Raw genomic sequence first — 17535 nt, 5'->3', positions numbered from 1 at the left:
TTTTCATTAGATGTTAATCATACTTGAAGTAATGAATGAAAAAAAAGGATGGGATTGAAATCCTCCCTGACAGGAGTCTCCATTCTTGAGAGAAGAAACCATACAGTCTTAACCTATCCTCCTTGCCCCACTGTCTCCCTCTCTGTAACTACCTTCTTCCTTTCTTCCCTGGCCTCCAGTTTTGAGCAACTCTGTATCAACTTTGCCAATGAGAACCTGCAACAATTCTTTGTGAGGCATGTCTTCAAGTTGGAGCAGGAAGAATACAACCTGGAGAACATTGACTGGTTACATATCGAGTTCACCGACAACCAGGAAGCCCTAGACATGATTGCTAATAAGCCTATGAACATCATCTCCCTTATTGATGAGGAGAGCAAATTCCCTAAGGTGTGTGTGTACATCAGTATGAATGTATACATGTTTGTGTGTGAACAGGGGAGGAATTGGGGACAGAGTGTAGAACATCCTTCCTTTACCCAAGTCCCATCATATCCCAGGACAACTCAGAAATCATTAAGTGTTAAAATTGGAAGAGCCTTTAAACCACAGAATTTTAGAACAAAGAACATCTAGGAAGACCTTAGGAGACAGTGGCTGTGTCAGGGCAGATGGGAGGCCTGGTTGGCCTCCATCTTGCTGGAAAAAAGTAGAGCTGGCTACTCTCATCTTCACCAAGCTATATGAGCAGTTAAGCAGCCTAGATGGGTTCCAGGTGACCATGGTCTGGGAAAGGCCAATAGCGGAAAAACAAGAGGGAAAAGGTACTCCAAACCCCACTCCATGGTGACTGGTATTCCCATGCGAGAAGGGTCAAGGGGCAAAATTTAAGTGCCACGTATGGTATAAACATTCTAGAGCAGCAGTTCTCAAACTTTTTGGTCTTAGGACCCCTTTTATGCCCAAATTATTGAATACTATCCAAAGAGCTCTTGTTTTATGGGTTATAGCTATCAATATTTAAAGTATTAGAAATGTATTATTATGAAATAATAATATTAACAGACCCCCTTGAATGGGTCTTGGGGACCCCCAAGGATACCCCAACCACACTTTGAGAATCACTGTTTTAAATTATAGGATATTAGTGCTGGAAGAGACCTTAACACAGAAAATACTTCACCAACAGATCAAGATCATAGTCAATAAACATTTATTAAGCACTATGTGTGCTAAGTACTGGGAATATGAATTTTTTAAAAAGAGAGAAAGAAAGGCAATCTCTGTCCTTAAGGAGCTTACAATTGAATATGGGAAGATAATACACAAAAAGAAGCTGAAATAGGGTGGGGGGGCACCAGAGTCTACACTGTCTCAGGCAATAAGTTTATGAAGTTAAAACCAAGTAGAGCAGCTGGTGGGAAATGTTTGGAGCCTCTATGAAAGGGGGCCTTAGAGAGGGTTTATTGACTCATCCTTTAACCCTTCAATCAGAGGACAGAGGCTGCTGAAGGTGTTGAGGAAGTATTGGGTGTCGAAGCCAAATCTACCATGATGATGAGATTCCAGGTGGCGGAGACATGATGTTGGTGGAGTTAGAACCAAACAGAGCAGGTGATGGGAGGGGACTCAACTCTGGGTCAATCATTTGTTTTCAAAGGCCTCCTGTTTAGAAGACTTTGCCAGCTTGAGCAAGCCCCAACCTGAGCTTTAGGTTCCTTCTCTGTAAGACTTTAGATGAGATGACTTCTAAGGCCCTCTTCCAACTCTAAAACTTTTCGTATTAAACCTCAAGCTACTTGTGGGCATAGGGACCAAAGCAGGGATATGTTCGGGAAGCAAAGCATAAAAGCATAGACTTGGAGCTGGAAGGGACTTTGGAGATAATAACAATAGCTAACATTTATGTAGCACCTAAGATGTTTCACTGGAGGAAGATCCAGTGACGGAGACTGAGAAGTAGCAGTCGGGTAGGTAGGAGGAGAACCAGGAGAACAGAATCCCACAAACTTAGAGAGAAGATGTCCACAGGTGTCAAGGCTGCTGAGGGATCCAGGAGAATGAAGACTGAGAAAAAGGCCATTGGTCTTGGCAGTCAAGAGATCACTGGTACCTTTGGAGAGGGCAGTTTTGGTGAGGTTGGAAGCCAGGTGGTAGAGAGTTAAGAAGAGAGTGAGAGGAGAAGTGGAGGAACTTTTTGTAGATGTTCTTAAGGAAAAGGCAGGAAAACCCAGGATGATCGCAGGGCTGGAAGGATTCTATTAACTATTTCACCTAGCTGATTAGTCTAGCCTCCTCATTTTAAAGATGAGTAAACTGAGACTTTTACAGGTGAGTAAACTGAGTCATGAGTGGTGACTTGTCCCAGATTCTACTGGTCATAAATGGGGGAGTCGGAATTTAAATTGGGGTCCTGGGGGTGGTATAGGAGAGGTGGTCTCAAGGAGGAAAGGAGTGGGGCTGGTTCAGCAGTGGAGGCCTGATCTCTGCAGGGGACGGACACAACCATGCTGCATAAACTCAACTCTCAGCACAAGCTCAATACCAACTACATCCCCCCAAAGAACAACCATGAGACCCAGTTTGGAATCAATCATTTTGCTGGAATTGTCTACTATGAGACACAAGGTACCTGTTGCTGGGCCCCTGGGACTCAAAGAAGCTTCAAACTGCTTTGGGGAAGATCTAGTTCTGTTTGCCAGTGGGCCAGAGGAGGATTGAAAACCTGGTTGCAAACAATAGGTGGAGGGAGGGGGCAGGTGATTTCTGCTTTCCCCCCAACCTTGGAACTCATTAAATAAGAGAAAGAGGGAGACTGGGAGGTCCTTGGGAACAAGAAATGCCCTGGAATCTCATGTTTACCCATAGCTATTCCTTTTGTCTCAGGAGGGGTCACTGACCACCCAGTGGAATCACAGAACCTCAGAGGTAAAAGGAACCTCAGAGGCACAAAGTACAACATTTGAAGACTTCCCGTGGTGGGGAGCTCATTCTGGCTTTGCCCAGCTCTAATTGTTAGGAACTTTTTCCTTCCATCGGGGCAATTTGCCTCTCTATAATTTAGGATCATAACATCTAGAGGTAGAAGGGATGTATCTTAACATATATATGTATGTATACATATATAATTCAACCCCATCATTTCAGCATTTGCTGATTTCTGAGGTGTAAGCACTTATAGAGAACATTTAATAATTAGCTTTCTTAAGAGGGTTCAAGCTGGCTCAAGCACAGTCCTGGAAGGGCTCTGTCCTTCTGTAGCAGAATTGGGACAAATTACACACACACACACACACACACGCATATGTACACAGATATAGATAGGTATATAGTTACAAACATATGTATATACACATACATACACTCAAACACACATATAGGTATCCATATATATGTATTGGAGTGTGTGTGTGTGTACACAAACACACACACACATACATGTACACCACACACTCATATACACATATTATATATAGGCATATTATATAGATATCTATACACATACATATATACACATGCGTGTATCTATATGTCTATATATAAATACACGATGTACACACACATACATTCATACACACATATAAGTACTCCATATGTATATATGTGTACATATTTGCTTTTCATATAAACATATATGTGCACACACATGTAGCACCTATATGTGGTGTATCAGCATATATGTGTGTATTGTATATGTGTGTATCTATATAATACTTTCATATCTATATCTACATGGAGTACCTATGTGTGTATGAGTATATGTATGTGTGTGTGTATGTGTGTGTGTGTGTGTATGTATACACATACACATATGAATAGAGGGATAGAAAGACAAAGAGAAAGAGACAGAGACAAAGACAGACAGAAGGAGAGGACAAAGACCTATGGTACAGTGGAAGCAGTGCTAGGTTCAGAGACGGGAGACCTGAGTTCAAATCCTACTGCCACTTATTACCCAGATGATCTCAGTCAAGTGCCTTCCAATCTATGGGACTCAATTTTTGCATTTGTAAAATGCCTTCACCTCCTCCCCTCCCAAACATTGCTGTTATGCTGAAATTGCCAACAGTTCCCTGTGTGACCTTGGTCAAGACACTTTCTCCTCCCTCAGCCTCTGGGTCCACCTCTGAAAGATGAGAGGGTTGGACTAGACAGTCTCCAAGGTCCCTTCTAGCTCTAAAGATTCTGCACCCCCCCACCCCCACCCCAGCCACACCAACCGTATGGCATTTTATTTTGATGGGGAGGAGTAGTTCTTGGGGGTGGGAAGTTTTCCTGTGACATTTTCCCACGTCTACAGGTTTCCTGGAGAAAAACAGGGACACTCTCCACAGTGACATAATACAGCTGGTCCATTCCTCAAGGAACAAGTTTGTCAAGCAGATCTTCCAGGCCGACGTTGCCATGGTAACAGGTGTCTGGGGAGAGGGTTCTCTGCCTGGCCACCCATCAACCCACCCCTCTCCACCCTGGGCTTGGGGGAGGGGTGCTATTAGAAAGAGGGGAAGTCTGGAGGAAAGGGATGGATGGGGGCAGGTATGCCAAATGTGACCCCCTCCCCTTACAATAATTAGCTCATTGAACTAATGGCAGTCCAATCAACCTCTGGCTAGGGTCACAGAAGAAAGAGGATTGAGGATAGGAGCAGGGTTGAGTCACAGAATACCAGAGCTGGAAGTGACCTCAGAACATAGAACATAGATTGTTACGGCAGGACTGGACCTTGAAATATAAAGTGTAAGAGCTATGAGGGACCTTAGAACACAGAATGTTATAGTTGGAAAGGACCATAAAATATACAGTGTTTGACCTGGACAGGAGATGTCGGGAAGTTTTCCAAAATTAAGATTTCTTCCTTAGTGGTGTTCACCTTTCCTTTATGTATAGGTTGGTAAAGTATGGGTGTGCAAAAAATATTCTTGGAATCTGTCCATAGCTTTGGTTCTTGTACCTTGTCTTTTACACAATGGACTCTTCCTCTCCTGTTTTTTTTAGAAGAAACATTTCCTAGTTCCAGTGAGGCTCAGGATGATTGGGGGACAAGGGGGTTAGGGAGCAGGGAAGATAAAGTTGATAAAACTGGTGCCAGGCTGCAACAGGCACAAACAGACTGGTGAGAATTTCCATTGGACTAGCCCTTCCTGCCTCCATGATGTCATCAATATAGCAGGATTGGTTTTTTTTAACTTTTTTTTGCTTCTATTCCCCTCAACTGTGAGCCCTTTCTTCTGGGCTCTTCCTAAAGAACGAATGAATGGATAGAGCGAAAAATGAATGCAGGGATGGGCTGGTAAATGTTTAACAAACAGCTCTGGGAAAATGCAGGACACCCTTTTATTTAATCTGTATCATTAACATTTTCTTCAACATTTCCTTAAGTCTAGAAATCAACAAAACAATCAATTGAGCTCCTTTTTGTAGTGTTTGCTGATTTCCGAAGTGTAAATACTCACACATTTGGTTCTTAGCACCTGGTAGGATCTGGCATCAGCACACCCCTGGGTGGATGGATGGATGGATTAGAGATGGACAGATGGATAGGTAGATGGATGAATGCACAAATGAATGGATGAAAGTATGGAGGAATGGATAGACATAGTAATTGAGTGATGCATAGATAGATAGCTACAGATATAAGGTAGGATATCTGTCCCTGAAGCTAAGGGAGACATATGCTTTTCCATAAGACAGCTGACAAAGGTCCAAAAGCTGGGTGTAGTTGGGTGGGTGGAGAGAATTGAAGGAGGACTTGAATTGAAGGGGGAGAAGGGGACTGAGGGAGGTGAGGGATGGGGGAGTTCTATGTTTTCTATGTTCTATGTTTTCTCTTGACAACTTTAATTCTGCTTTCCCACATCTGAATTGGAACATCCAATACAAACTCCATGCTTTCTTCCTCCTTCCTCTACACTAACAATTCCCCTCTTCCTCCCTTCCTCCTCTTCGTTTTCCTCTTCCCTTTTCTTTCCTTCTCCCTCCTATAACAATTTAATTTGATTCAGTAAATTTATTGTGTGCTGGGTATGTACTAGACACTATACTAGGATCTGGGGAAACAAAGCTGAAGCAATTTGGGATTTCACACTATAAACAAGATAGAGCCATTGAAAAATTTTGAGTAGAGGAAGGATCTGAGCAAACCTTTGTTTTAGCAATATCAACTTAGCAGCTGTGAAGAGGATGGATTGGAATAGGGAGAGACCTGAGGCAGGGAGACAGACTACAGTAATGGCTATGTACAGTTGAGAGGTGACTGAGGGTGTGGACCAGGGCAGAGGCTGAGGGGAAAGGAGACAGATGTGATAGAGGTTGTAGAGCGAGAATTGACAAGGCTTAGCCACTGATTGGATATGGTAGTGGAGGGCAGGGGGAAGTTGAGGACAATGGGGGGAGTCAAAGATAACTACAAAGTTGCAGACTGTGTTGACTGGGAAGATGGCAGTGCCCTTAGCAGAAATAGGGAAGTTTGAAGAAGGTATGGATAACATATGAGTTTGAGAAACCTGCAAGTAAATAATATCCAGGTGAAAATGGTCAGGGGGCAGTTGATAATACCAGACTGGAATTCAGGCGGGAGATTAAGCCTATAAATAAAGATATAGGAGTTAGCAGCTAGGTGGTGCAGGTGGATGTAGTGCTGGTCCTGGAGTTAGGAAGACCTGAGTTCAAATCCCACCTCAGCAACTTATTAGCTGTGTGACCCTAGGCAAGTCTTTTAGTGATGGTTGCCTCAGTTTCCTCATCTGTAAAATGAACTGGAGGAGGAAATGGCAAACCACTCCAGTATCTCTGCCAAGAAAACCCCCAAAAAGGGGTCATGAAGAGTTGGACATGACTAAAAATGACTGAACGAGTTAGTTACTTGCATAGAGATAAAAGTACCCATAGGAGGTGATGTGCTTACAAGAGAGAGAGTGTAGGAGGATTACTTTAGCGGTAGTATGAAGGATAGATTAAAGATTGGAGAGAATGGAAGCAAGGAGACTAATTTGGAGTCTAGTACAAAAGTTCAGGGAAGAGGTGATAAGGGCCTTAACTAAAGTGGTGGCTATAGAAGTGAAAAAGGGGTGACAGATACAAGAATTACTTGGATTGGATTAGATTTGAGGGAAAGAATCCCGGCGTCTTGTCAATTGATTGGGTTTGGGGAGTTAGGGAGAGGAAAGAATCAGACGTTCCGAGCCTTCCTTACCCAGAAAAAGGTGGAGTCATTAGCAGAAATAGGGAAGTGAGGAGAGTGGCAGGTTTAAGAGAAAAGATGCTGTGTTCAGATTCATGGAATTTGAAATGAGAACAGAATATCCCCTTTCCTCTTTTTTCCCCTCCCTCCTTTCTTCCCTCTTTCACTTTCCCTCTCTCCTTTATTTCCTCTTTTGTCTTCCCTTCCTCCTTCCCTCATTTTTTTCTCTCCTCTGCTCTCCTGTCTTTCTCCCTCCTTTTGTTTATTTTCTCTCTTCTTCCCTCCCTCCTCTCCCCTTTTCTCTCTTTTCTTTCCTTCTCCCTTCTTTCTTCTTCCTTCCTTCACTCATGCTAGGAACCCTAACACTGAGTAGTTAGTGGGGTTTTTAATTGAGTGCAAGAGGAGGACGCTCGTTTCTGTAGCCCTTTCGCTCTTCTTGAGCCCTGCAAGAAAGTTCTGGCTACGTTGCCCTCACCCTCTCATTCTCCCCCTATCCCCATTATGATCAGTCTTCTCAGCACTGGGACAGGGCCAGAAACACCATCTCAGAACTCTCTCTTAGCTCTAGGACTTCCTCTTTTCACTTTTTGTTGTTTTTTTTTTCTTTTCTATTCCCCACCCTCTCTGTCTTCTCTGCTGCCCCTGCCCCTCCCCCCTTGCTCCCATAGTTTCTCTGTGGCTATGCATCCGGTTCTTTTGGCCAGTCAGCAGCCTCCTCAACAAAGGTAAAAAACACCATGGTTAGTGGTGCTAAGAACATCCCCCAAAGCCCATGCTCTGGGCTCTGGGTTGGACTCTTGGGTTTGCTATTGGGGAATTGGGGGGGGGGGCTTTGAAGTTTGTGGGGAGGGGTATGCTTTTGAGTGTCATGAGCTTGCTGGTTGCTGTGTGGGTAACAATCAGGTAGAGGAAATGTGAGAAGAAAAGCTTTGTAGAAGTAATGGAGAATGGAGGACTTTATAGAGTTCAGAAGGGAAACCTAAGCTAACTCAATACTCTTAGTAACAATAGAGGGGCATTGGTGTGGTGGATTGATGGCATCTGGCCTTAGAGTCGAAAAGACCTAGGTGTAAATCCTAATTCCTGCCAACTGTGTGATTATGGGTGAGTCATTTGACTCTTAAACACCCCAGGGAACACTCTTAAGACTGTAACTCACAGGCAAATTGATGAGCTGCATTCATAGAGTTTCCATACCAGGAATTTCCCCACAATGATGAAATAATAAATCTGGAGCAAAATGTTAATAATAGTAATAACACATATCTATAGTACTTTTAAGGTTTACAAAGTGCTTTACTCATACTACCTACTCTATGAAGTAGGTAGTACAGTTATTATTATTCCCGAAAACGAAGGTTCACAAAGAAGAAATGACTTGCCCAAGGTTGCACAGTTATTACATGGTAGAGTCAGAATTCAAATCTGTATCTTTTGACTCCAAAGCCAGATTTCCTTTCCAAGCTGGAAGGGCCCTTAGAGATCCTGGAATCCAACTCTTTTATTTTAGTGCTCTCAAATATTTCTGTATGGTTCTTCAAAATAACCTTGTGATATAGAAAGCACAAATGTTATCATTCCTGTTTTACATGGGAGGAAACCTCCAAAAAGGAAGAAATTTTGCGTAGGTGACATGGCAAATAAGTGACAGAGGCAGGCCTTGAACCCAGGTCTGGTCTCCTGACTCTTAGTCAATTCAATTTAATTCATTGAGCATTAAGCACCTAACATGTGCCAGGTGCTGGAGACAGAAACACAGAAATCAAGCAATCAAGAAGCTTATAGTCTACTGAAACAAAGCTCTTTCCACCACACCACAATGCCACATGCCTGTCTTGGCTTTCCCTGCATGGGTCCACACTTTCTCAACTTCATCAGGAGTCAGCCTTGTCTAGGGATAAAGGTTGGGGAAGAGTGGGAAAGAGCCCCCTGCCCAGAGTTGTAACGCACTCTGGGCCTGCTCTCAATCCAGGAACTAAAACTTTCACTCTGGAAAAGAATAAAGGAGCCCCTTCTTGGAAAATCGGGCAAATCACAGGGAGTACCAAGCTATTAGCCCAGGGAATGGTCGTTCTACAATAGTGGTTGATAGATTTACCCTCTCAACAAGCCCTCCATCCGAGACAAGAATACAATCAAAGAGAGAAGTCATCCATGCTGGAATTATAGAGGAACCTTAGAACATACAACATAGAATGTCAGAGCTGGAAGAGACCTTAGAATGCAGAATTTCAGAGCTTAGAACTTAGAACATAAGACAGAAAATGTCAGCTAGAAGAGACCTTAGAACACAGAATGTCAGAGTTGGAAGGGATCTTAGAACACAGAACATCAGAGCTTGAAGGGACCTTAGAACCTAAGACAGAAAATGTCAGAGCTAGAAGAGGTTGTAGAACATAGAATGTCTGAGGAAGAAGGAACCTTAGAACACAGAACATCAGAACTGGAAGAGATCTTAGAACATAAAATATTAGAACATAGAACATCAGAGTTGGAAGGGAACATAGCACATGGATGTTAAATGTCAGACCTGGAAAGGACCTTAGGATATACAGTTCCAGAGCTGGTAGGTAACTCAGGACACAGTTTACTGAAACATACCTTTTAGGCCCATTAAGCCCCTTTCCTATCACTTCACATCCTTCGTTTCTTCTGATCCTTATGACCATCCTGAGAAGGCTTATTTGTCCACACATTATAGTAGAAACTGGAGTTCAGGGAGGGGAGCTTGACTTGGTCAAGGTCACATGGTAAGTTAATGGTTAGAACCAGAACCAGAATTCACCATTCTTCTCCGTGCTTAGAAGGTACCTTAGAACTTAGAACATCAAAGATAAGAACCAGAAGAGATCTTAAAATAATAGAATATTGGACACTGGATTGTGGTTTAAATGTCCTTTGGACAATCCCACATTTCACAGCCCAGAGAAGACAATGAATTACTCAGAATCCAGGTTTCCTGACTCCTAAGTACATGACTCGTTCTATTGCACTGTACTATCTATCTAGCTTGTGGTACTGTGGATGGGTGCCCAGCATTTCTTCTAAGGCTTTGTGTCAGGGAGATGTCTGTTTCTCAGTCATGTAATTGATTTTGCTGTATGTATTCATTTCTAAATCGGGGGCATCCTCTTGGCAAAAGTTGAAAGTTTGGGCTCTGGGCCATCAGCTCTCTTTGAGGAATAGGAGAAATGCCAGCAAACCAGGTTATGATTGACTCTCTGCCAGGAAACTCCCAGCAGATGCAAAGGGAATCCTTTGAGTTCCTAGGATCATCTGGACTGGGTCAGATGCCTCGACTGAATCTTAGGTTTGAATCTTAAGTTAGAGAAAATCCACTGAGAGAGGGTTCCAAAGTGGGAATGCCTCTCTCTGAACCCAACTCCATTCCCCAACCTCTTAACCTCACTGGGCTTAGGGCCAAGGAAGGGACTGAAGCCAAAGTGAGAGAGAGCAATCTCTGAAAATCCTGCAGTGTTAGAGCTGGAAGGGGCCTTGGAGATCAGCCCCCAAACAGCCCATTTTACAGTTGAGGGAGCTGAGGTTCAGAAAGGAAAAGGGACATTTCCAAGCACCTGGTGCATGTTTCCTGTGCCTGTTTAGTGTCTTTTCACTACTTCTTTACTTACATAGGGAAGCTAGGTGGCACAGTGGACAGATTGCCAGGCCTGGAGTGAGGAAGACTCATGTTCCTGAGTTCAAATCTGACCTCAGACACTTACTAGCTGTATGACCCTGAGCAAGTCACTTAACCCTGTTTGCCTCAGTTTCCACATGAACTGGAGAAAGAAGTGGCCAACCCCCACCCCAGTATCTTTGCCAAGAAAACCCCAAATGGGGTCACAAAGACTTGAATACATCTGCAGACGACTCAACGACAGCAACAACACTCACATAGTTTCCTAGCCTTGATCTCATTTGAGCCTTGCAACATGGTTGTGCAAGAGGCAGGACAAAGAAACTAGAGCTTAGGTGAAGTGATTTGACTAAGGTCATAGGGCAAACTGAGAGTTAGAGCCAATGCTGGAATCTCCTGCTCTTCCCTGTACTAGGAGTGAGCCCCACAGTCCTCTCCAACAATGGCCCATCGTTACATGTTGCATGATCTTCCTTCTCCCTCGCCCCCAAAAGGGCTTACACATCCGTTTTCGCTTTTGCTCCATCACATCAGCCCCCTGAGGGAGGCATGTCTGAGACGAATAGCCCCACTTTACAGATGAGAAGCCAAAGCCCAGAGAGATTGTGACTTGCCCAAGATCTCTCTCTCACACACACACACACACACACACACACACACACACACACACACACACACACACACACGGTAGCAAGTCATTGGTAGACTCGGTATTCAAACCCAAGGACCATTCTGAAAGGAACGATAATAAGCTCTCACTTCTCTACCACTTTTCTAGTTCACATAGATATTCCTTCACAGCGACACCTCCAGGGAGGTGGTTGCAAGTCAGTAAGTCAGCCAGCATTTAGTAAGCACTTAATATGTACCAGGCACTATGTCAATTAATACAAAGAAAGGCAAAATACAGGCCTCAGCCACAAGCAGCTCACATTCTAATGGGGGAGACAATAGGGATGTACAAAGCATCCCCAAAGTCTTAGTACAGAAGCTTTTAAAGACTCTTGGGGCACTTTCTGTACAAGATAAATGCAGAGAAATTGGAAGGTAATCTCAGAAGAAAGCACTGGCACCCGGGAGGACCCTGAAAATCTCCTGTAGAAGATGAGATTTGGGCCTTGAAGGGAAGGCAGGTCAAGGGGAAGAGGGGAGAGCCTTCCAGGCACAGATGACTACCATTGCAAATGGGAGTTTCGTGTTTGAGGAACAACCACTAGGCATGTAGGGAGTGTAGTAATAGGCATGTAGTAGTGACTTGCCCTCTGCTAGGCACCTGAGCCTCATGAGAGAAACCCCAAAGGGCAGCTGGAAGGCAGGTTCCCCAACCCCTCCCCCAAGGAGCAGCAGCTCAGTAAAGATTAGCCTACTTCCACCATACCCCTTCCCCCACACCTTCCATTCCCCTGCAGGAGGATTTGACCGAGGAAATCTCATTAAGGATCATGGGATCAGTTAAAATAAGGCCGAAGAGCTGAGGCCTTCTGGCCGCTAGGGTATCTCCAGGAAGGTGAGGCCATCCTGGCTTTCCTGGGGATGAACGGGGTGGGCTGTTGCAGAACATTCTCACCCTCTTTGTTTTCCCAGGTGCTTCTCTCTCTCCCTATGTCCTAAGCCACCTGGTGCAACAGACTGGAGGATCTTAGAATCCTAGATCCTCAGATCTGAAAGGGACCTCAGCTGGTCTAGCTCAGGACAGACTCCCTTCAGGATGTCTTTCAGTCACTACTTGGATATCTCCAGTGACAGGGAGCTCATTTCTTACAGAAGCAGCCCGTTCCATTTTGGATCCATCTTTATGTTGTTGACCTGAAAACTGCCTCCTCCACTGCTCCCACTTCTGCCCTAGGGAGGGTAAAGCAGAACAAGTCTGCTGCTGTGACAGCCCCTTTCAGAGGGGGCTGGCTTTGTTTTATATTTTCTCTTTTCCGGGAGGAAATGTCTCCTGGCCCCTCCCTTGAATGGTTTTCCTCTACCTGCTTCTCAGCATGGTACCTCTTAACTCTCACTCCCTGAACAGCTAGTTGTAAGACCACTGCGTGCTAGAATTGGACAGAAAGGAAACTGAGGTTCAGAGAAAGAAAGATGAATCTAAAGAGTAGTTGGTAAGGGCTGCATGGACGAAGGGAGCTTGGAGTCGGAGGATCATTAATAATAGCAATAATAACATGAATATTAATGACAAACTCACATGTCCATAGTACTTTCACATTAAATTGCTGTAGAAATCTGAATTTGTTATTATTATGGTTTACAAAACACTTTTTTCACTTGGAAGGGAGAGGGAATTAGGCAGAGAATGGTGGCTAGAACCCTGTATTTGGAGTTAGAAAGACCTGAGTTTAGATCTTGCCTCAGACATTTAGTAGCTATTTGACCTTAGGTAAGTTACATAATTTATTTCAGGCTCACTTTCCTCATCTGTAAAATGGGGATATCTACCTCATAGAGTTGCTATGAGAATCAAATAAGGTAATATTTGCAAAGCACCTTGCAAACCTTAAAGTCCCATATGAATGCTTAGTTTATTATTGAGACCCATTTTATTTTTTTCATTAAATATTTACTTTTTTAATGAACAAAAATCTATTTTCTCTGCCACCTCCTTGGGGGGGAAAAGAAAACTGAATTCCTTGCAAGAAATATGGGTATTCAAATAAAACAAATTCTCTCATTGGCCTTGTTTAAAAAAAATCTACGTCTGATGCCACACCCTGAATCCATGGCCTCTCAGAGAGGGAATGGGTAGCAGGCATCTCATGATCCTTTGGGATCTTGGCTGGTCATTGTGCTGGTCAGTGTTCTTAAATCTTTTGAAGGCATTTACTTTTACAGTGTTGTTGTCATTGTATAAAATGCTCTTCTAGTTCTGCTCACTCCATTCTTTATCAGTTTACACAAGTGCTCAAAATTGTTCATTTTTATACTATTGATTGCTGTTCTGGTTCTGTCCAGAGGACAGGTGATTTTTCCAAGGTCACACAACTGTTGGTTGAGCCAAAAGAGATCTTAGAGATTTTGAGGGGGAGAAAACTGAGGGCTGGTTTTATTTTTGACATGTCACAGAAGTTAACACTAAGCTACTAAAGATGAAAACCGCACTAACACTTTTGGGACACCCTGTATAAGCAATAAATATTAAAGCCAGGATTCAAACTCAGGTTCTCTCACTCTACATTTTGGTGCCCTTCTGTGTTTATAATTTTTTTTTTAAAGAAACAGGCTGAAAAACAGTGAAATTGCCTCAGAGAGAGGGGAAATAAAAACCCTAGCCCCAGTCTCTTCCGTTTCCCATTCCCTCAGCTGGGCCCTCTCAGGCTGTGTCCCTGGCCTCTTCTGACCTCCTTCCTTTGCTTTTCCTTCCCTCCCTCCCTTAGCCTGCCAGGGCCCAGGGCCTGTGGGGAGTGGGGGAGGAAAAGCCTCCCCCTCCGCACCCCGCAACTGTCACTCCTCCCCTTCCTGACCTTGATGGGTCCACTCTCCTCCTCTCCTGTCCTCTCCTGTCCCAGGGAGCAGAGACCAGGAAGCGCTCCCCCACTCTCAGCAGTCAGTTCAAACGCTCCTTGGAGCTGCTGATGCGAACCCTCAGCGTCTGCCAGCCCTTCTTTGTACGCTGCATCAAACCCAATGAGTTCAAGAGGCCCATGGTGAGTAGTGGTAAGGGCCCTGGCTCCCCTGGGGGTTTCGGGATCATGGGGGAGGTGGGGGGGGGGAGGGTGGAGAGAGAATGACAAGGGTAGGTCAAGTCAGCGCCTTAGGTTCTTAGAGTTAGGATGCTAGAGCTGGAAAGCCACTTGGAACTTGGAACACAGAATGTCAGAGCCTGGAGGGACCTTAGAACACAGAATGTCAGAGGTGGGGGAGCCTTAGAACACAGAATGTCAGAGGTGGGGGGGTGCCTTAGAACACAGAATGTCAGAGCTGGGAGGGACCTTAGAACACAGAAGGTCAGAGCTGGAAGGGACCTTAGACTATATGATTTCAGAGCCCACAAAACACAGGAATCATTATATTATTGTTGGTGATGTTAACAGCTCACATTTATGTAATTCTTTAATGTTTAGAAAATTCTTTCCCCCAACAATTCTATAAGGGAAATAGTATAAGTATTAAAGTTACTACTTGACTGATGAGGAAATTAAAACCTTGAAGAGGTAACACTCCTTATCCATAGTCACACAGAGCTAGGGCATTGATGCAAAGGGAGGCATCAGTTGGCATCCATGGTCCCATTTTAATGCCAGCAAAAGCAGCAGGAGGGGTCTTACTCTGGAGAGAGACCTCCCAGCTCCATCGTAGTCAGCTTTGCTCCCAGAACCTTCTCTGTGGAGATATTCCCTCAGGTCTCTCCTCTTAGATGATGCCTTTGTCAAGCCTTATTTCACCTTATCGCTTTGAGTTGGTTAAAATCACTACTCTGTTATAACTAACAATTTTAGCACCTCAGGCGCAGCACATAAAACTGCTCCCAAATCAACTTTTTTGTTCTTGATGAGAAAGTAATATAAGAAACAATTAAGCAGGGCAAGGAATTGGTTATTACGACAGCTTCTGCCACGGAGTCCATGTGTAAATTTTGTCACCCTAGCACAAATCTCAAATTGCCCCACCCTAGTTCTAGTTCTCCTGGTGTTTGATTCTTAGGTAGCAAATTAGACTGAGAAGAAGTGGGAAGCCACGGGGATGAGAAACTTCTCAGAAATGTTTATTGACTAAGAAATGATGTCAAGGCCATTTCAAAGTAACCAAGGAATTAGGTGGCAATAATTCACTGAAAGTAATTATCAGTAATTATAGTTTTAAAAGACAGTATCCTCTTTGGACAGTGACATAGAATCACAGAACATGAGGTGTCAGAACAGGAAGGAACCTTAGAATTCTAGAAATAAGAGGGACCCTACAGTATCTTTGCCAAGAAAACCCAACTGGGGTTGTGAAGAGTCAGACGTGACTGAAACGACTGAGCAACAACAACAACAATAACAACAACAACAACAATAACAACAACAACAACAACAGACCATCTAGACCAGGGTTCGAAATGTGATCTTCATGAACTTGGTTTTAAACATACATTCTTTGTAACTATATTTCAGTATATTTGGCTTCCCTTGAAATGCAGTGGATTATTTTTTTATGCATCTAAAAACATCATTGTGAGGAGTCCATAGGTTTCACTGGACTTCCAGGGAAGTAAAAGATTAAGACCCCCAAAGTAGAAAGTCACCTTTCCCCATCCCCCACCTTAATTTTAAGAGGTAGACTCTGAGGTTTAGAGATATTAAGTGATTTAGGATCATAGTTCTAGAGCTGGAAGGTACCTCAGTGGTCAACTAGTCCAACCCCTTCATTTTACAGATGGGGAAACTGAGGCCCAGAGAGTTAAGTAGCTTGTCCAAGTCACATAGGTGGTAAGCGCCAGGCTGAACTCAGGTCACCTTTAGCTGTCACCTGATATACATGTCTTGGCGAGGTCCAGAAGAGCCACGAACATTGGGTGAACATCAAAAGGAGGCAGATTTGAGTTCATTATAAGAAAGAGTTTGCTAACCGCCAGAACTGTCCAAAAATAGTAGTTTCCTTTAAGTGTCCCCACTGAATGTCTGCTAGTCAAAGAGACTGTAGGAGATTCTTGTTCAAGCATGAGTTAGACTAGAGAGAGAACCTATGGGTTCCCCTCCAGCTCAGAGATTCTATGACTTGAATTCAGACAGGAAAACACACACAGTAGTTCCTTAGGTGGGTTCTTAAGCCCTTGCTAGATAAGCTTCATGTCTTTTCTCCCATAGTTTTACATTTGAGATAAGCCTTGGTACATTGATTGGGGTGATGGGGAACTCATCCCCATCTCCTCTTCAGGGTTTAGTAGATCCCTGTGGTTGTCCTGGGCAGCATGCATGGGTGATGAGGGATGGGAATCGTGATGATGCTGAAGATGAAAGACGATGCTGATGATAAATGCCTCCACTTTGATAGTGCTTCATGAACTATTATTTCCCTTATACTTCGTGTTCTGATTTATACATGTTGTCTCCCCTATTAGAATGTAAGCTGTTTGAGGGCAGAGACTGCTTTTGCTTTTCCTTTGTATCTCATTGCCCAATGCCTGGCACACAGGGATAGAGATTAAACCTATTATTTCACTGGTATGAGGAACTGAGTCCCTCTACCAATAAGCATTTATTAAGAACCTACTATGTACCAGCACTCTGGTAAGGGGACACGAAAAGAGCCAAAAGAAGAGGCTTACAATCAATCAATAAATATTTATCAAGTGCCTACTATGGCCAGGCACTGTGCTAAGGGGACACAAAAAGAGACCAAAGAAGGAGCTTATAGTCAATCAATAAACATTTGTTAAGTGCTTACTATGTGTCAGGCACTGTTCTAAGTGCTGGATATAAAAAAAGTCAAAAGACAGTCCTGGCCCTCAAAGAGCTTACTATCTAATGGGGTGACATCATGCAAACAAATATGGACAAAACAAGCTTACACAGATAAATAGGAAATAATTGACAGAGGGGAGGCACTAGAAACTAACAGGGGTTAGGAAAGTCTTCCTGAAAAAGAAGGGGTTTTAGTTGGGACTTACAGGTCAGGAGGTAGAGATGGGGAGGGAGAGCTTTCCAGCTTTCCAGCCATGGGGGACAGTCAGAGAAAACGCCTGAGACTAGAGATAGAAGGTGGTGTTTGGTAACAGAGGATTTGTTTACTTGAAGGCAGGAAGAATAGATACACACACACACACACACACACACACACACACACACACACACACACA

General features: G+C 43.7%; 1 protein-coding gene across 1 annotated transcript in view; it reads left to right on the top strand.

The window, feature by feature from the left end:
• Positions 1–17535, top strand: part of MYO7A (myosin VIIA) — a 150777-nt gene that overhangs the window by 40227 nt on the left and 93015 nt on the right. The window contains exons 11-14 of the mRNA XM_027848154.1: positions 180–390; positions 2433–2568; positions 4241–4347; positions 14264–14401. Of these exons, the coding sequence (XP_027703955.1) occupies positions 180–390; positions 2433–2568; positions 4241–4347; positions 14264–14401 (592 nt within the window). The remainder of the gene's footprint in view (positions 1–179; positions 391–2432; positions 2569–4240; positions 4348–14263; positions 14402–17535) is intronic.

This window comes from Vombatus ursinus, unplaced genomic scaffold (assembly GCF_900497805.2).
Source record: "Vombatus ursinus unplaced genomic scaffold, bare-nosed wombat genome assembly UNPS02005659.1, whole genome shotgun sequence".
Lineage (NCBI taxonomy): Eukaryota > Metazoa > Chordata > Mammalia > Diprotodontia > Vombatidae > Vombatus > Vombatus ursinus.
The sequence above is the reverse complement of the archived record's forward strand: the minus strand, read 5'-3'. Positions and strand labels throughout refer to the sequence as shown.